The sequence below is a fragment of the Chaetodon trifascialis genome, chromosome 5 (assembly GCF_039877785.1).
Source record: "Chaetodon trifascialis isolate fChaTrf1 chromosome 5, fChaTrf1.hap1, whole genome shotgun sequence".
Classification (NCBI taxonomy): Eukaryota; Metazoa; Chordata; class Actinopteri; order Chaetodontiformes; family Chaetodontidae; genus Chaetodon; species Chaetodon trifascialis.
In genome coordinates this window covers 31,311,802-31,331,343 of record NC_092060.1, presented here as the reverse complement: position 1 = coordinate 31,331,343, position 19,542 = coordinate 31,311,802, and the positions used below count along the sequence as shown (strand labels likewise).

General features: G+C 44.0%; 2 protein-coding genes across 4 annotated transcripts; both read right to left on the bottom strand.

The window, feature by feature from the left end:
* Window positions 1–292: 292 nt before the first annotated feature.
* igfbp7 (insulin-like growth factor binding protein 7) lies at window positions 293–7,972 on the bottom strand. The gene is made up of 5 exons (XM_070962777.1): window positions 7,365–7,972; window positions 4,958–5,067; window positions 3,333–3,440; window positions 1,602–1,728; window positions 293–1,106 (listed from the first exon to the last, which is right to left on the bottom strand). Exons 1-5 carry the CDS (start codon window positions 7,810–7,812, stop codon window positions 1,084–1,086), a joined length of 816 nt encoding a protein of 271 aa, XP_070818878.1. The 5' UTR covers window positions 7,813–7,972; the 3' UTR covers window positions 293–1,083.
* Window positions 7,973–8,617: 645 nt separating this feature from the next.
* On the bottom strand, window positions 8,618–19,114 carry cox18 (cytochrome c oxidase assembly factor COX18). 3 transcript variants are annotated; one of them, XM_070963496.1, is made up of 8 exons: window positions 19,084–19,114; window positions 18,767–18,983; window positions 15,341–15,897; window positions 13,310–13,410; window positions 11,837–11,991; window positions 10,393–10,508; window positions 10,208–10,315; window positions 8,618–9,234 (listed from the first exon to the last, which is right to left on the bottom strand). In XM_070963496.1, exons 3-8 carry the CDS (start codon window positions 15,884–15,886, stop codon window positions 9,073–9,075), a joined length of 1,188 nt encoding a protein of 395 aa, XP_070819597.1. In that variant the 5' UTR covers window positions 15,887–15,897; window positions 18,767–18,983; window positions 19,084–19,114; the 3' UTR covers window positions 8,618–9,072. The 3 variants fall into 3 exon arrangements, with proteins under 3 accessions (XP_070819597.1, XP_070819598.1, XP_070819599.1); XM_070963498.1 differs by lacking the exon at window positions 19,084–19,114 and having other exon boundaries at window positions 8,620–9,234; window positions 15,341–15,675; window positions 15,712–15,897; window positions 18,767–18,917; XM_070963497.1 differs by lacking the exon at window positions 19,084–19,114 and having other exon boundaries at window positions 18,767–19,080.
* Window positions 19,115–19,542: the final 428 nt, after the last annotated feature.

The following is a 19,542-nucleotide window of genomic DNA, read 5'->3' as shown; positions in this document are numbered from 1 at the left end:
AACACAACGTTTGAAGGGTGAACGAGGACAGTCGACACCTTCAGACGTCTTGTCTGGACATTTTTACTGTTTTTAATGTTTAATAAACAAACGCTGATGATAATCAGTAGCTGAATCCTTGAACTGAACTAACAAAATGCATCAACACACTTTCTGTCATTCTCATATTAGTTATGGTGATTTAAAAAAAGCTCGAACCTGCAGCTGAAACACAAAAACAGTTTGTCTTTGAGTGATGTGAGTGGGAGGTCAAAGGTGGGAGAATATGAACAAATAAAGTCGAAAGCACTCGATGGTTTCTACGTTTTTATTTAAAGAGTGATGTTTATTGAACAGAAGTATTCTTTACTAATTATTTCAGTTTTTTAATGGTAATATGGATAACAAGTAAAATGGAACTTCAGCAGCATGAAGCTGAAATCAAATAATGAAAAAATGTTAAAATTGTTGTTAAGCGAACTTTTCAACATATGTGAAGACTAAATGTTCCAATAGTAACTGATCAATAATCTAATATTTACTTTTTCTCAAAGAATTTCACTTCATTTAATTCAGGGGAAAAAAATTGTTGTTTCCACAAACAAGCTAAAGCTCAGAGAGAGAAAAGAGTCAAATGTTGAAAGTTTAATATTCAGACCTGAACTGATCAATAAAGTTGGTTTTTTTTTTCGTTTGTTCTAAAGGAAAGATTTTAATAAACTGATTGAAGAACATCTCTACAGATGAAAATCTGCTTCACTACACTGATTTTATTTGTGAGAGAAACAGAATGAATTAATAACAGTGATGACAGAACGGGTCAGTACAGTTGCTGTTGTTAAGTCCTTCCAAAATAAAAGCCTGATTGATTTCAGTTCATCTCTAATACCTCTAATAAGTGAAAAGATGATAATTGACATATATGTAAGAAAAGCTTGACAAAATTTTGATCCAAAAAATAGCAACTAAATAATGAAATTTAGCGAAAAAAAAATCAGAACTACATGAGAAGAAAAATCTGGTCATTTAAGTGAAGTTTAAAAAAAAAAATCATCTTCAGATGTTTCCTGTGATGATCGTCTTTGCTGTTCTCTGATCAGCCGATTACAGCTCATCTTCCTTCATCACTGAAAGGAAATGACATCATCAGCCAGAGGCAGGGCGAAAGGTTTTCACGTGATTTTTACATAATCATTTGCTGTAATGGTGTGTTACGAACTCTGACGACGTTTCCTGGAAACGTTCTGTGGATTTTAAAGGCTGTTAAGCCTGAAATGTCTTTTTTAGTGGACGTCATTGGACATCTGCCGGACACACAAAGAGCTTCAGCTTCCTGCTGTCTGAGAATCAGTTACCATGGAAACGCTGTTACATGGCAACCATCAGAGACTGTGCGTGTGTGTGCGTGTGCGTGTGTGTGTGTGTGTGAGAGAGAAACATGTTGAGACTGAACGTGAACGTGAAGCAGTGAAGTTTAGTTCAGTGTCTCCTGCTTTGACATGTTTTTTAAGTTTTTAATTTTCTTAATGTTTTCTATTGTCTTTGTTTTTTATCTTATTTATGTTTTATATCATTATCTTTTCATTTGTTTTTTGTTGTCGTAATCATTTTGTCGTTTTTACCTTTCTTGACAATGATGTCATCAATGGACTCGACCAGGTGAATCGCCCCAACAGCTGAAGCTTCTCCTTTAGAGTTGGTAGCGTGACACTCATATGACCCTTCTTCTTCTTTGGTCAGAGGGGAGATCTAGAATAAAAACATCAGTGGTGCTGATTGGTCCAACAGACATCTGAGGTCATGGCATCATTTCCTGTCACTGAAATTTCCGTCATCAGTGTTTGTCAGTCGAACATGTTTTTGGAGCCGAGTTACCATATTAAAGATCAATGACTATCTCTGACATCGTGTGAAACAGAGCAGATCAGTGTCTTTGTGATCAGCAGATTCAGTAAATCCATGTTTGTTTGTTGGGGGGGGGGGGGGGGGGGGGGGCATACGTAAAGTACCCCCGGACCTCCCCCTGGACAGGCGGCCTCAACCTGACAGTATGTTGATGTTCAAAAAGCCTGATCTACCTCCTTCCTGTGCCGACATGTTCCTGCACACGCTGCAGTTTATTTTGACCCAACGCCGCGTTCACCGTCCTTGTTTTGATAAAGTTTTACAAGTTTGTTTTTGAGGAATGTCTTTGTAATGTCTGCTTGACAACTAACAAAGCGGAAGAAAAACACATCAGTCCGTCCTTGTCCATAATCTCTGACATCCTGTACTTTCGAGTATTGTGAGATGTGCACTGATGCCTTCATGGTGCCGTCACTAGAGGAGAGTCCATTCATTCCACCTCCCCCTCAGAAACCTTTCCTCACTTATCACATAAAATCGTGTACTCATTCATTCCTAAACCAACAGTTTTCTCTTATGCAGTTAGCATTCTGTGTGGGAACCTCACTGCAGATAAGAAGGTAATCAAATGTCTTTTCTGACAGTCCTCACAGGTGATTACTTTCAGTCTTTAGAACCCAGTGTGAGTCACAGCCAGAGGCATCGCGTTGACAGGTCGTCCATACGTCCGTCCATCTGATATCTGAGGACAATGTTCAGGGAATTTTTTCACATTTGGCTCAAACTTTGACTCACAATTGAACTGATTAGATTTTGGTGGTTTAGAGGTCAAAGGTCATCTTCACTGTGACATCATCATGTTGTGCAGAAACACTTTTCTGTCAATTATTCAACAGCATCAGTCAGGACCTGGAGGACAGACTGAGACCATGTTTCTCATGTGGTCTGATCCTGGATCAGTGACTCTGATGGTTCAGATCTTCTGCTGTCGGTTGAACGTCTGTGAAGCACTTTGACCGTCTGCAGCGTCTCTGCAGCAGCGTCCATGTTTGAAGCATCGTCGTCCAGCAGAAGCTGATTGGTTGAGCTGATGATGATCTTCAGGTGACTGTTGTTGAACCAAGTGATGAAGCTCTCTATGAGTCCTCTGAACTCCTCCTCTAAGTGAAGACAGCATGTCTCTACCTGGACATTATCAAATAAACTCCTTCTCAGTCTTAATCACAGATATGAACTGATTTTCTTCTCCAGTGTTAAATCTGTGCAGCCGTGTTAAAAATGTGATTGTACATCTCTTTTTCTTAGAGGCTCGGTATTTTCAGCACTATCAAATATATGAATGTATATTTAAGAGGGACAGTATCATGTGTGCGCACACACACACACACACACACACACACACACACACACACACACACACACACACACACACACACACACACACACACACACACACACACACACACACACACACACACACACACACACACACATGAATGTGAACTAACCAGCACCCAGCCAGTCACTTCATGTTTCTCTGGTCCTCCTCTCGTCTGAATCGCCAGGTTGTCTCGGTCTCCAGGAAGAAGCTCCATCCTCCTCTTCCCACTGAGGACCTGAAGGAAGACAGCATCATTATCATCATCATCATCATCATCATCATCATCATCATCATCATCATCATCATCATCGATCATCATTGACTGCAACACTTCTACAACAGTTTGTATATCTTTTATGTGTACACTGTATACTTTGTATATGGGTTAGAGTACAGCGTATATTTGTGTGTGGGGGGGGGTTATATCTCACTTGCTTCCATCAGACTTTACTGAAAATAAAACAAAATGAAATAAACAGATTGATAAAGTTAAAACTATAAATTATTTCACAGGAAAAAAAAACAAAGGATTGAAAAACAATGACAGTACATCTGTACTCACAGTGTGTACTCACACTGTGTACTCACAGTGTGTACTCACACTGTGTACTCACAGTGTGTACTCACACTGTGTACTCACAGTGTGTACTCACACTGTGTACTCACAGTGTGTACTCACAGTGTGTACTCACACTGTGTACTTTCAGACTGTATGCTTAGAGGTTTGTACACATAGGGTGTACTGAGAGTGTGTACTTTCACACTACACAGGTATCAGAGGTACTTCAGTTTGCGGAGGTTTTATCAAATCTCAGTGAATCTGTACAAACTGAGGAAGACGTTTGACTTCCTGTCGGAGACGAGCTGCAGCTTGTTCTTCGCTCTGCAGTGAAATGAACAGTCTGAACCTGCAGAGGAAAAACTGCTGACAGACACCTGAACACCTGAGGCTGCAGGTAACCTATGAGCTCATCGGGAGAGCTCGTCTCTTTTTAACCCTCATCATCATCATCATCATATTTTTACATTTTTTTTCTTTTCTGATCAAACAGATTCAAGAAGTTCTGTGAATATTATGAAAATGCAGTTTTGAACAGCAGTGAAAATATTTTTATATATTTTGAAATATTTAAGGCTTCATTTTCTTCAGGAATAAAAACTTTTATTTTCCGACGATCGGCTTCATAACGAAGCTTGTTGAACATTTTTCTGCTCGTTTCAAATCTGTTTCCATCATTTGCCAAACATTCATCATCAAACCCATTTTAGACAAACTGACACAGGCTCTCAAATCAGTTTGGGTGATGGAGGAGACACTGCTGTTCTCTGATTGGTGGGTTTGTCCCAGGTTACACAGACACATTTGAGGGTCACCTGTAGTTTTCATTTGTATGAATCGATGTGACGACTGAAACTTGATTGACAGACTCACCTTTGTGACCTCCTCATCAGTCAGAGCATAAAATCACCTCCATTAGTTGGTTTTTGTCATTTTATTGTTAGTTTCTTGGCAGTGAAACGGTTAAACTTTTCATTTCCTCATTTGTTTCCCGTTTTATATTTTCAGGTGGAGCTCAGCGGACTCATTGTTTCTACAAACAGCAGCAGGAAACAGGAAGTGAGGCGGCTGGAGACACAGCAGCTGACAGAAATCACATCTTTTCACATGTTTTATATTTCAGGATGATTTATAAATCATGATAAAGTTACTGATGAGCTGCTGAGCGTCTGAGTGGTGACGCAGAAACTCACCTTCTTCCAGGTAAGGACAGGTGTGGGCACGCCCACCGCCTCACAGCTCAGGTACACCTGAGAGCCGCTCACGTTGTAGACTTCACCTGGAGGAGTGACGATGACTGGAGCTGCAGACAGACGCACAGACAGTTCAGTGACAGTCAGGACAATTAAAGATAATGAAGTTTGGTTGCAGAGAAGTTTCCACATCACTCAGGAACAGGATGAGACAGGTCGCAGGAATCCGCCAGAGACCATAAATCCTCCGTGACCTCAGAGGAATTCAGTTTGCTCTGAGCGTGCTCAGTGTGGCTCTTCATGTAGAAAGGAATTTAGTGTTTTCAGAGGGATGAAGGTGGATTATCATCACTCACTGTCTGTTACTGTCAGAGAGTTCGGCAGTAACACGTTCGAAATCCCTTCAACCATAAAAACACAATCTTGAAAAAGAGCTGCGATGTTTCTGATTAATACTGAAAATATGATGCTGACTGCAATGATTTTCTGTGTTTGTACATTTCAAATGTTTGGATCAAACTTCACTGCAGATTTATGTTGTTTCTACAGAAATCAAATCAAATGGTTGCTGAGTTCAGAGAAAACTGACAACTAAACGTTCTGTGGTGGTTGATTTCTGAAGGAAGGTACGACAGACTGCACCGGTGAACATCCAGGGCTCGGACATTGAGATCGTGGGGGATTACAAATATCTGGGTGTTCACCTCAACAGCAAACTGGACTGGACAAACAACACAGATGTCCTGTACAGGAGAGGACAAAGTCTTCTGCAAGAAGACTGAGGTCCTTTGGGGTATGTAGGACACTGATAAAAACATTTTATGACTCTGTGGTGGCATCTGCACTTTTCTATGCAGAAGAAGACCACACAGACTGGTCAGGAGAGCTGCCTCTGTCCTGGACTGCCCTCTGGACACCATCGAGGAGGTGTGAGAGGAGGACGTTAGCTAGGCTGACATCGATCATGGAGAACCATCCCACCCCCTGCATGAGATGCTGGGGGGCTTAAGGAGCTCCATCAGTAACAGACTGCTGCATCCAGTCTGTAAGAAAGAAGCTCCAACAAGCTCCAACAGCTGTCGGACAGTTTACCTCCAGCATCGTGTGATGAAGCTGTGTTGATGCTTCTTTCTCAGTTCTACATCATAAACCCACCTTTGTTTCACACAACTGTTATCAATGCTGACATCTGCTCACATTTATCCATTTCATCTGTTGTAATTTGTAAGTTGTATATTTCTGTCCACTGTGCAGTAACACTATTTATTACGCATATTGGCAACAGTATTTTCATAAATGTAGAATGTATATATTGTACATGTACATAGTCCTAGTCAGATGCAATACATGTCACTAGTAGTTTTTCATAAGAATATTAGCAATAGCAATTTTTATGGCAGAAGGATTTTTATGGCATTTACTATTGTTTATAATCTGTACATAATGTACATGGACACAGTTGTTTTCCTATTCTGTATCCTGTACACTTTTTATTTTGACCTCTTTATGCCACTGTTTTTGCTCTAATTTAATACTTGCTGGCTGTAACGACTAAATTTCCCCAGTGTGGGATCAATAAAGTCTTATCTTATCAGTTTTCTAGAGAACAGAGCAGCTTCACTCACATTTATTATGATATTTATATTAATGCTGAACTTAAACAATAATTACAATGGTGGCGCTTGTGATCATAAAAGACTCTTGTACATTTGAGTTTTAATTTAAATAAAATGCAGATGGAGCAACAATTTCTTTCACTGCAGTCTGAAGATGCCAAATACAGTCTGTTAGCTTAGCTTAGCACAAACACTGGAAACATAAGGAAAGTGTTAGCGTAACACCATCAAAGGAGAGAATCAGGCCTCTCCGTTGTTTTATGATGAAGCACCTTCACAGTTCAGATCACTGACAGACAGACAGACAGACTCACAGACAGACTCACAGACAGACAGACAGACTCACAGACAGACAGACTCACAGACAGACAGACAGACTCACAGACAGACTCACAGACAGACAGACAGACTCACAGACAGACAGACAGACTCACAGACAGACTCACAGACAGACAGACAGACTCACAGACAGACTCACAGACAGACAGACAGACTCACAGACAGACAGACAGACACACAGACAGACAGACTCACAGACAGACTCACAGACAGACTCACAGACAGACAGACTCACAGACAGACTCACAGACAGACAGACTCACAGACAGACAGACTCACAGACAGACTCACAGACTCACAGACAGAAAACTCCCTTTTTGTTGTTATTATTGTTGTTGTTGTTGTTGTTGTTGTTGTTGTTGTTGTTGTTGTTGAGTATTTCATCAAAACCAGTGAATCTAAGACTAACCTGACACATTCAGGTGAGTCTCACCTGTGTATCTCAGTCTCACCTGTAGCGCAGCGGCCCTTGTTCTGGACGGTGATTGGTTCTTTACCCTCGGTCTCAGCTGTCAGGCTGGCGCTCTTCAGTGCGCATCCGTTCCCGTACGTCACCCCGTCGGTTCCGCAGACCTCGTAGTTGCTCTTGCAGACGCAAACTCCGAGCTTGGTCTTCTTTTGCTCGTCGCTTTTGACGCACTCCAGTCCGGGGCCGCAGCGGCGCGCTGCCGCGCGGCGCCCTCCGCACAGCTCGCCCTCTGCCGCGGCGCATACCGAGCAGCAGCCGCAGGAGTCCAGCAGAGAGCCGGCGGGGCAGCCTTCTCCCGGGAGAGGAGCGCACTGAGCTGGGTCACACGGTCCGCAGCCCGGACCCGCCGAGACCCGGGCCGGGAGCACCGGCAAAATGGAGAGGAGCAACAGAACCGGAACCACAGACTGAAAGACGGTGAAAGACGTCATGATGGTCTGATGGGGACTCTGCTTGTCTGAACTGTGTCACGGTCGAAACACACTTAGATCTGATCTGCAGATTCTGAGCTGTTTAAAGCAGCTGACTCCGCCTCACAGAGAACAAGAACTGATTCCAGACCTGCTATCAGTGTACGGAGGAAGGCTGACTGACTGAATGATGATGATGATGATGATGATCATCATCATCATCATCATCATCAACAACATCATCATAAGGTGGGAATGATGGAAAAGTGTCAGGATTTGAATTTTGGTCTCATGAGTCGAATAAAACTTCCTGCTGCTGCTGAACAAACATGGTGTGGATCTGAAGTCTTCAGTATTTTTCACTGCCGACAGTCATCCAATAAATATTATCACAACACTGATATCAGAGATCGCATTAAATGAAATCATTTGTTACTTCAGTCTGGAAGAAACAGATTTTCACTTTTAACAAAACAATAAATAGAGAACAGATCAAACATGAAGAACTGTTATTATTAAACTTGAGGACAGAAATCAGATGTGTCCCGTTCAATAAAGATCAATAAGTCAGCTCGTTATTATCAGCTCTCTGTAACAACAGAAATCAAACTGCTCTGATTTGGTCATCTCAGCTGGTTCTGATGGAAACAAAACATCATATAAAACCATTAAGACCAGTCCAGTGTGGAGTGGATTTCAAAACTCTGAAAATTCTCAAATGAAGCGTGAGACGTTTCAGAAACGTCGTTCATATGTTTTGCAGCAGTTCTCCAGTTGCTTACTGAGCGTCAGCTGCTCAGCGGGAAACTAATAAACAGGAAATATTCTGGAGTCAGAGGTCACGTTTATTCTTCCTGTTATTGTTCAAACTTTAGACTTTAGTTCAGTTCACACAGAACAGGATGAAGCTGCTCATAAAGGATCAGTTTCAGTGTTTCAGCCTGAATTTAAAGAAAACTGATGAAGTTTAATGATCAGTCACGATGCAGATGCCTCATATCAACATACATTTTAATAATGATTAAGGAACAAGTCGATCACCGGATCAATACGTGTATGAGCAGTATACAGGCTGATGAAGCCTGACAGAACAAACCCAGAGCAAAAAAACGTCCACGTCTTGATCTCACGTTAATGTCTGAAGAAGTTCATCAACATGTGGATCAACTCAGATCGTCTCTCATCTCATTGATCCTTATCGAAACCAGTAACAGTTCTGAGGCAGATCCACAGAAAACCCTCAGTGAAGTATCTGATGTATACTGGCAGTACTCTGTGTATTTACTTGCAGTATTTGGCGATGAATGCGGACAGCAGGTCTCTGTACGGAGAGTCCGATCGCTGAGTTTGCAGTTTGAGGATTTTGTGGATCGCAGGAGAACGAAGGAGGAGGTTGTGACTGAATCCCGCCAGACTGGAGGTGAACCAGTACAGAGCCATGCACTGGGAGGGAGGAGGGGGACAAGCTGCTGTTAGAGTCGGTAAGGGTGGAGGGTCTAGATAAGAGACTAACGTGACCATGAACATGTGACCATGAACATGTGACCATGAACATGTGACGGTGTGTCTGTGTGTTCATGTACTCGGACATCCAGCTGTTGTAGACTGATCTCTGCATGAACACATGACCTCAACATGCATCAATAAACGAAAAAGCAAGAGAGAAAGTTGATCCGACACAGTCAGACCTGGTCTGCATAAACCTGATCATTAGACTAGAGCTGCAATGATCGATCGATCGATTGATCGATCAGTTAGCTGACTGACGGTTTGTTGCTGTTCTTGTCTCAGTAAACTGAACGTTTGAACCTTCAGTCACAAAAAGCAGTTTTCTGAATGCAGCCGTTCACACTCGTCAGACTGACTGATGGAGAAATGAAGTGAGAGCAGCAGCTCTGAGTTAGACCTGATCCAAAGTCTGACTGAGACTGAGGCCTAGAGGAATCTGGACCGACTTGGGTTCTGGTTCAGGTCTCAGTCGCTGTAAAGACTTCAGTCCTGCAGCAGAAACATGTTTTCAATGTTAGAGCCGCAGATTCTGATCTCAGACAAATAAAACATGTCTGTATGCGTTTAATCTGATGAACACGTGATGGCGACAGGAATGCATGAACGTGTAAGAGGACGCGAGTCAACACGTTCAGAGAAAAACTCAAAGCTTCATCAGCTCAACAGATCTGAACATGAAACCTGCACAAGCCTGAAAAGGCTGCATCCCTTCTGTCTGCACCTGAACCTGGTGTCCCTGTAACCTCCAAACTGAACCAATCAGCTGCTCTGATTTGATTTCCTATCACAAAAGCTCAGCAACTTCAAACATACTCAAATCAGCTTCATCTCTGTTCCTGAGTATCTGCAGAGCAGCAACAGGCTGTCTGAACGATGTTCACGATGCTCTTATCTGCTGTGGACTCACAGAGGGAACGGTGGCAGCGATGGGAATCATCAGCACTGACAACGCTCTGATGGCGTTCGTCGCAAACCTCTGGAAACGAGACGGGTTGACTCTCTGAAGAGAAAACACCTGAAGAACACGACGAGAAGAAGGTTAAGTTGGACGACATCGAGTCAGGTGATCGCACAACTGCTGAGCAGACCGACCTCTATGATGAGCAGGTTGGTGAGTCCAAGACAGACAGGTAGGATCCAGGTGGAGTCAGGTAAGGTGAGGTCAGGGAACCACAGAGCGCCCCCTGCTGCCAGCTCAGGCTGCGGCCCTGCAGAAAACACAGTTTATTGAAGGAGTGAAGTCCACAAATAAACGCTGCGTACACTGAAAGGTTGGGTATGCTGGTTTTCACGCACACGCGGGATGCATAAAAACCAATGTGAGAACGTGCCGACCGCCCCACAAACGACTCCAGGAGTCAAGATTTCTTTATTGATACTTATCAATTATGCAAGAATAAGAGAGTGTTGAATCAACAATAGGAGCAACAATAAAACGCACATTAAGGGCATTAAAATGGTGCTTGAAAGTACAATAGAACAGTATCGGAAAGTATAATAGAAACAATTCAAATAATGTGCAGTTAAATGTGCGAGGTGCTGTGTGCAAACAGGAGAGGAGATATTTCAGACCTGAGGAGCTCAAAGACTGGAGGGAGTGAACGCTGCGAGGGTCACTCCACACACAGCTGACCATCGCCTGCCGCTGCCAACGTGGTGGCACCGCCGGAATATTTGGGTCTTCGGGGTTACAAGTGAGCAGAGGGTCACATCTGTGTAACCGATCATCCCATGTCTAACGCGCACTGATGTCTGTCATTTCTAAATCTGCTGGCTACTTCAGAGGAGAAAATAGTGCCAGAAAACAGCAAAATAAGCCCTGAAAGTGTCTCTGAGCCGACGGCAGCGCCTTGGTGACACTCCGTCAGTTTGTGTTTGAGAGCGACTCTGGAGGACGCACCGTCGTCCACCGTCATCGGCACCTCCAGCCCACGCTCAGCACGACTGGACAGGACGTGATGGTGGGTGTGTTTGCATGGTCATTCATGGGGGGTGATTGGCATGTATATAGCAAAGGTGTGCAGGGCCTGGCACGTGCACGGTTTCATACATGTGGACATTTTTATGCGTATATACTTCAGTTTGAAAGCAGCGCAGTCTTTTACACATGCAGCCCCTGATCCAGGACTGATCCAGCATCAGCTTGATCCAGAGCCAGTGTGAGCTTACCAGACTGGTTCAGATGAAGTTTACCAGACTGGTCTGGTTTCTGTTTCAGCGTTAGGGGCTGCGGCTTAGGAGGTAGAGCGGTCAATCACCTATCAGGAGGTTGGTGGTTTGATCCCTGGCCTCAGCAGTCCACATGCCGAAGTTTTTTCAATTCAGTTTTATTTGTATAGCGCCAAATCACAACAGAAGTTGTCTCAGGACACTTTCCATACAGAGCTGCTACAGACCAAACTCTTTATCTACAGAGAACCAACAATTCCCCCATGAGCAGCACTTGGCGACAGATACAGATACAGAACCCCAAAACTGCCCCAATGCTGCGCCGTCGGTGTGAATTCATATGTACGTCGCTTTGTAAATGACTTACCGGACTGGTCCAGACTCAGGTTTCGCAGGGCCAGCGAGAGGCTGATCCACAGGGGCAGCTGAATCCAGACCAGCAGACTGGCTTTGAAGGGGTGACAGTTGTCTCTGACATAGAGCTGAGAAACAATGCGACGCAGATTCTTCTGGAACTGGAACCTGGAAAAGAGAGAACAGAGCAGCCTGATGTCAGCCTGTAACAAGGTTCTGCTGAGAGCGTGTGTGTGTGTGTGTGTGTGTGAGTGTGTGTGTGTGAGAGTGTGTGTGAGTGTGTGTGTGTGTGAGAGCGTGTGTGTGTGTGTGTGTGTGTGTGTGTGAGAGTGTGTGTGAGTGTGTGTGTGTGTGTGTGTGTGTGTGTGTGTGTGTGTGTGTGAGTGTGTGTGTGTGTGTGTGAGAGCGTGTGTGTGTGTGTGTGTGTGTGTGTGTGTGTGAGTGTGTGTGTGTGTATGTGAGAGCGTGTGTGTGTGTGTGTGTGTGTGAGTGTGTGTGTGTGTGTGAGTGTGTGTGTGTGTGTGTGTGTGTGTGTGTGTGTGTGTGTGTGTGTGTGTGTGTGTGTGTGTGTGTGTGTGTGTGTGTGTGAGTGTGTGTGTGTGTGTGTGTGTGTGTGTGTGTGTGTGTATCAGTTCTTTGTGTGGAGCAGACAGGTGAGAGCTGCAGTGATTTCCTGCTGTGCGTTTCGTCCAGTTTCTTCTTCTCCTGCGCAGAACACTTTGAAACGTAAACTTTCTTTCCTTCGCGTCTCGACAGTAAACAGCTACGACGAAGCTTCGGCTCAAGCTGCTGGACTGAACACGGCGGACGGACGTTAGCCGTCAGTGGCTAAATGTCATGTTTTGAGACCAGTGGCTACTGATGTTTGTTGTTGTCTTCACTCTTCGTTCTACATGTCGACTCTGTTTCTCAGACCAAATCATTATTAGTGTAGTGGCACTAACCGTTTGGGGTTTCCTTTAACTCCTAAATCCTGTTTCCTAAGAGTTTGTGCCGCGAGGTGAAGCAGGCGATGCAGCGTCAGACTGCAGCTTGTGTCCTGAAAGAATCCTCTGGGAGAGTTTGACTGTTGACTGTTGTCGGTCATTTATTGTAAATGAAAGAAAATACAACATGGAGATGCAAATGTTTTAAAGATTGTGTATTATTTCTATGGCGAGACAAAGCGAACAGGTCGCAGCAGCTTTCAGCCCGAGCCACGCACAGACCGGGCGGTCAATGACGGTATCTGCTGGCCCGCCTCCTCCCCGCCACGCTCTACCAGCAGCCATTTAAAGGGTGGCGCCATCATCGCCTGTGGAGGATGCACTCACACACTCCCACAAATACAACAAATGAAGTAAATAATGTACAACATAAAAAACTTAAATGCGGCTCCTACACTTAGACTTTAACGCCTTTGGAACCATCTTGGCTGAGCTGAGCTACGACACCGAGATGGAAAATGTCAAAACACTGTCAGTCGTTTGTTTGTGTCCTTTCTCACCGGCTCTGTTTCTCCGTCCAGCTCCTCTCTCTCGCCTGGACTGACACTTCATATCGAAGCCTCATCGCCAACTTCGAGATCTCCGCCTGCAGGGCCTCCACCTGCACATCACCTGGAAGTTATTATGATTACCAGGATGGAGAAGAAGCTACTGTAACTTCATGCATGAAGAGACGCCTGGTGTCATATAAACTGGAGGAGGAGGGGTTAATGTGTGGATTCCTGAAATATTTAAGGTCTCTGAGAACAAAGTGTTTACAGTCTGATCTGATCTCAGTTCAGATTTACAGACCTGAGACCAGCTGAACAGCAGCAGTCACTGACCTCAGTTCAGATTTCATGTCTGATGTTCTATACTTTTCTTATCATCATTAAATTCTTCATGTTTCGACTCAAACCAACAGCACGTTCATCACAACACGTTCATCTGTCTCTCCATACTGTCTCATTTCCTGTCTGTGGCTCTCAGCTTCAATTTCATTGGTTCCTACTGAAGATGGAACTCTTTACAAACACCTCACAAATATTTAGTTTCATGTTTACGTTTACAATCAGTCATTTGCAGACGCTTTAATCCAAAGCGACGTACACATGAATTCATACACCGGTTCTGTATCTTGCCAAGGACAGTTCGGCATGTGGACTGCCAAGGCCAGGGATCGAACCACCGACCTCCTGACTGGCAGACAACTGCTCTACCTCCTGAGCCACAGCCGAGTAAAAGGTTCATTGATGTCCTCAAACAGCTGCTCGCTGGAGTGTTTGTTGAGACTATTTTCAGTGGCGGATGAATCCACATTTGGTGCAGCACTGAGTGTTTGTGGCAGCAGGATAGTGTGTGTGTGTGTGTGTGTGTGTGTGTGTGTGTGTGTGTGTGTGTGCGTGTGTGTCAGTGGTAAGGAAGGAACATGTGGCTCATGGATGCGTTTGTAAAATCAATGGAGGCACAGAAGAAGAAGACCAGCTGACAAAGTCAACGTCTGTGTGTGTCGAACCCTTCAGCCGATGATTTCCTGCTGGTTTGAGTCTGAACATGAAGAAAATGTAAAATATCAGAACAGAACATTTCCATAAATAATGTAAGATGGTGCTGATAGAAGCTTTTTGATTGGTCCACATCATCTGATGGATTAACATCATGTGCTGAGGTCAACATATACTGAGATGTAAATTATGTGAGTACACAGAACGTTTCATTTAAAAGAGCTGACAGAGTTCAGTCCCCACCTGTCTGTCCCTCTGCAGGTGGAGGGGACGGCTCTCAGACAGACAGACAGACAGACGGGTGGCAGCATGTTGCCCCCTGCAGGACACGAAGCTCAGTACACCACCAGTCAGAGTTAACACTGTTAACACAGTTAACATTACATCCTACATTACATGATGTGGTTTTAGCGCAGGCGTTCCTAACAAACTGGACAGTGAGTGTAGCTGTGACCTGATCAGGATCGGTTTCTGCAAACGTGTATTAAGATTTAATCACACGTCTAAAGCTGAAACTACTTCAACGATCAGTTGAGTTTCGGTCACTTTCTGCGCGTGAAGACATTAACGACTGAGGACGACATCGACCTTTTCCCGCCATGTTTCCGTTTCTCACTGTTATCTGTGGCTGATCAATTTATTTATCGACTTATCAATCAATTCTTTGATCCATCCATCCATTTTCCATACCGCGTATCCCTTTCAGGGTTGCAGGGGTGCTGGAGCCTATCCCAGCCATCAACGGCGAGAGGCGGGGTACACCCTGGACTGGTCGCCAGTCAATCACAGGGCACGAACACACAACCATTCACACCTAGGGGCAATTTTACAGTCACCAATTAACCTAACGAGCATGTTTTTGGTCTGTGGGAGGAAGCCGGAGTGCCTGGAGGGAACCCACGCTAGCACGGGAAGAACATGCAAACTTTACACAGAAAGGCCCCGCCCAACCCGGGAATCGAACTGGCAACCTTGTTGAGGCATGTGCACTACCTGCTGCGCCACCATGCAGCCCCAATCCCTCCCCTCGTGTCCTCCGTCACTCACCTTGGCAATGATGACCATCTGGTAGGCGGCAAGCGGCAGAGTGATGAGCGTCCTGACTGACAGCGTTGCCATGACGATGCTCAGCCACCACGGCAGTCCACTCACCTGCTGCATGTTTACCAGGAAGTGTTCGCACAGGTGAACTGGAGCCGAGTCAGAGAGGCCACTGTACCAGCCAGCCGCTGCTGCACCATCATCACCACCGCCACCTGAGAGCCTCCTGACCCCCGACAGTATCCCCAGACCTGAGAGGGTCCCGACACCTGACAGCGTTCCCAGAGATGATGGCGTCCTGACACCTGACAGCGTTCCCAGAGATGATGGCGTCCTGACACCTGACAGCGTTCCCAGAGATGATGGCGTCCTGACACCTGAGAGGGCCCTGACAAGTAACATGTGACAGTAGACTGCAGGGACTCCAGCTGACGGAGGTGCAGAGCAGGCTTGACCAGGTTGAGGTGAAGTCCTGCTGAGCCTAGCAGAACAGACTCCTCGTAAAGGAAGCTGCAGGACGCCAGTCCTCAATGACCCCCCCACACTCAACATGGTGACGCCCTCTGAAACCAAGGACAAACAGGATTGTGGGTTAAAGACAAGCTCATGATCTGAACTGTTGAGGAACTAATAAAAACACCTAACCAGCACAGACCAGCACAGACCAGCACAGACCAGCACAGACCAGCACAGACCAGCATAGACCAACACGGACCAACACGGACCAACACGGACCAACACAGACCAGCATAGACCAACACGGACCAACACGGACCAGCACAGACCAGCACAGACCAGCACAGACCAGCATAGACCAACACGGACCAACACGGACCAGCACAGACCAGCATAGACCAACACGGACCAACACGGACCAGCATAGACCAGCATAGACCAGCATAGACCAGCATAGACCAACACGGACCAACACGGACCAACACGGACCAACACGGACCAGCACAGACCAGCACAGACCAGCATAGACCAGCATAGACCAACACGGACCAACACGGACCAACACGGACCAGCACAGACCAGCATAGACCAACACGGACCAACACGGACCAACACGGACCAGCACAGAGCTGAGTCCAGTAACTTGCGGTCGATATGATCTGTGCTGATTAAAAACGCGTTCCGATGTTTCAAATCTTTATTTCTAAGTAAAGTGAAGCTCTTTGGGTTCTGGACTGTCAGTCGGACAAAACAAGATGTTTGAAGACGTCGTACTGTACTGGACTAGAAATTCTAGAAACATTTTCACAATTTATACAACTATCGCACTATATTTACAGACACGTCATCCATCATTCATCAGTTTGAGAAAATGAGCAATAATGAAATTAATTTCAAGTTCTTTGTAACTCAGAACATCACATTAAATCTGACAGTCGACTTTTAACAAACTGTCAGCCTTCGGCTGTTTGAACTGAATCCAACAACACACGAACACCTGTGAGGAACAGGAACACCTGTCGTTACTTACCTTGGGGTAACAATAAAAAAACAGCCCAATCGATCTGATCTGAACTTCAACTCCGTCATCAATCAAGTAAAGAAAAGGTTTAATATGTACTTAATGCGAGATTTGTCCATTTATGGCAGAGTTTTATTAGCTAAAGCTGAAGGAATATCAAGGTCTGTATGCATGTCTTTGTCAATGGATTTACCTGTAAACATGTAAAGAACTGGATAAAATGCTTTTTAATTTCATATGGAGAAACAAAGGCCATTATCTAAAAAAAGAGATTCTCTGTAACCTGAGGGGAAATGGAGGGTTGGAAGTTCTACGTTTTGAAACTATGAATAATATGTTCAAAATTAATTGGTTATGTCGCCTCGTCAGAGAAAATGTCAATACGTGGAACGCAATTCCAAACTATCTATTCAATAAATTAGGAGGAATTCACTTTTTACTCAAGGGTAATTTTAAAATTGACAAAATACCAATTAAGTTATCAAACTTCCATAAACAGGCGTTGCTTTCCTGAGGGCTGATCTACAAACGCAGCTTCTCGCCAACCAGCTGCTACATCTGGACCAACCAACACATACAGCGCAGAAACAAAACAGTATTTTACAAAGCTTGGTTTGATCAGGGGATATTATGGGTTCATCAGTTAATTGATGAACAAGGACAAATCTTATCTTACAACCAATTTATTGACAAATACCATCTCACAATCTCACAAAGAGATTACACAGTTTCCAATACAATACCAATGGGAATTCTGCAGCTCCTGAAAGGTTCCCAGTTCCATCCATACACACAAAAATGATGCCAAACTGTTCATCCATAACATAGATAACAACTAAAATCTGCTCAAATAAATTGATCAGGAATCTCATTCAACCCTCAAATCGACCGGCAGCCAACTCTTACTGGAATTCACTGTATGGGAAATAAACTGGAGGGGGCGTGGCTGGTTGGCGACAAGCTGCTCATTCACAACAAAGTCAAAGAAATAGCATACAAAATCTGTCGTGATGTATATCTGGCAAAAAAAACCCTGGAGAGATTTAAATTAAACATAGACTACAGCTGTGATTTCTGCCAAACAGAACCAGAAACCATCTTCCACCTCTTTAATCAGTGCTCATACAGTAAAAACCTCTGGACTCATATACAAAATCTAATCCACGACAAAAGCGGACACAGGATCGGCCTCCAGGAAAGCCACATCCTCTTTCACTGTGAAAAGCCCTCCATACCCCACGACCTTTCCCGCATCATGCTGGGCAAATTTCACATTCACAAAACAAAATGGGCAAAGAGAAAACCAAATGGAAAATACTTTGAAAATGAACTCAAACAATACGTTAATACAATAACAACATCATCAAACAACAAAGCCATAAAAATATCAGACTTGTTTATCAAATACTTAAAATTCCCTGATTTAATATGAAATGTGTTTATATTACTTAATTTCACCCTCTTCATATATATGTTTGTAATACTGCCTTTACATGACTCTTTGTGTTTACATTTGTGTATTTACAAAAAAAACAAAACAAAAACAACCTGTCAGGAACAGGAACTCTTTCAACAGACTTCACCTGATTGGTGGCATGTACCACAGAGCCCATCAGCTAACCACGCATACATAAAAAGAGAGACAGAGTTGATGCTGATGTTCCGTTTTTTCTATTTTCTTCAGTTTATATTCAAACTAAAATCAGAATCTGTATTTATGTATTTCCTTAACCCTAACCCTCCTTTCCTTCTTTTCACTCAGCTGTGGTCTGTTAATTAATTAAAGTTAAAGTTCATTTCTGACTTTAACAGTGAGACCTGTTGACCGGAAGTTAACCAGTGAAATATTATTGCTGCACCTGGTCATCACCTGAGAGACAGGTAAAGTACCTGAAACACACTCAGACTGTCAGACTGACGATAATTCAACAGCTGAAAGTAAAACCCTGTTGTACCTGTGTGACGTAAGCCGTCAGGTGGCCGGTACGCAGTTCTCTGCTGTGCGAACAGTCCGCGTGTCAAAGCGTGGGAGAAGACATCATTGAGACTCGGTTTAGTCTTTCACCTTCTTCCCTCCATCCACCGGCAGCACAGCGTCCCACAGATATGACGTCATACGATTAACCGCCGCGTGTCGTGCGACTTGAGAAGCCGTCAACAAAAGAAATCTTTCTGTACATCAAAACAATGTAAATGGATTAATACAAAAAATACAATAATCTTCGTGTTTCAGAGAAAATAGCAAATAAACAGCTGACAGACAGAGACTTACCGGAAACTTTGACCTGGCAGAATCAAACCGGAACACTTACAGTCACACCTTCACAATAAAAGAATGACATGCCAACGTGTAGCAGCAGACGGCAGAATGTCAGTTTATATAATGCTTAACAAAGAAAAAGTCTCTCTTTAAATGTTTGCATTTGTTTTTTTATTGTACTGTTGGTGTTGCAATTGATTTCTTCAACTGAAAATGCTTTTTAAACGAAACAGGCAGATGCATTTTAAATGTATTCAAATGTATTATGCCTAATCCTCACGTACACGAGTATAAAACACACTTAAATCAAATCAAATCAAATCAAATCAAATCAAAACAAATCAAATCAAATCAAATCAAATCTCCATCCACATGAAAATGAAGCGCTGTGAAGGGCATGCCAAACCAACAGGCGGATATGACACTAACCCTCAAGCCATGTTGTCCAATCAGAAGCCTGAAATCAACGAC

Coding starts and splice junctions, on each gene's coding strand:
- igfbp7 (XM_070962777.1), bottom strand. CDS start 7,812: ATGACGTCTTTCACCGTCTTTCAGTCTGTGGTTCCGGTTCTGTTGCTC. Junction 1,729..3,332: donor AAGTGACTGGCTGGGTGCTG/GTTAGTTCACAT, acceptor TTTTTATTCTAG/ATCTCCCCTCTGACCAAAGA. Junction 1,107..1,601: donor TGACATCATTGTCAAGAAAG/GTAAAAACGACA, acceptor ATTTCCTTTCAG/TGATGAAGGAAGATGAGCTG.
- cox18 (XM_070963496.1), bottom strand. CDS start 15,886: ATGTTGAGTGTGGGGGGGTCATTGAGGACTGGCGTCCTGCAGCTTCCT. Junction 10,509..11,836: donor CCTGAGTCTGGACCAGTCCG/GTAAGTCATTTA, acceptor TGTTTTCTGCAG/GGCCGCAGCCTGAGCTGGCA. Junction 10,316..10,392: donor CCAACCTGCTCATCATAGAG/GTCGGTCTGCTC, acceptor CGTGTTCTTCAG/GTGTTTTCTCTTCAGAGAGT.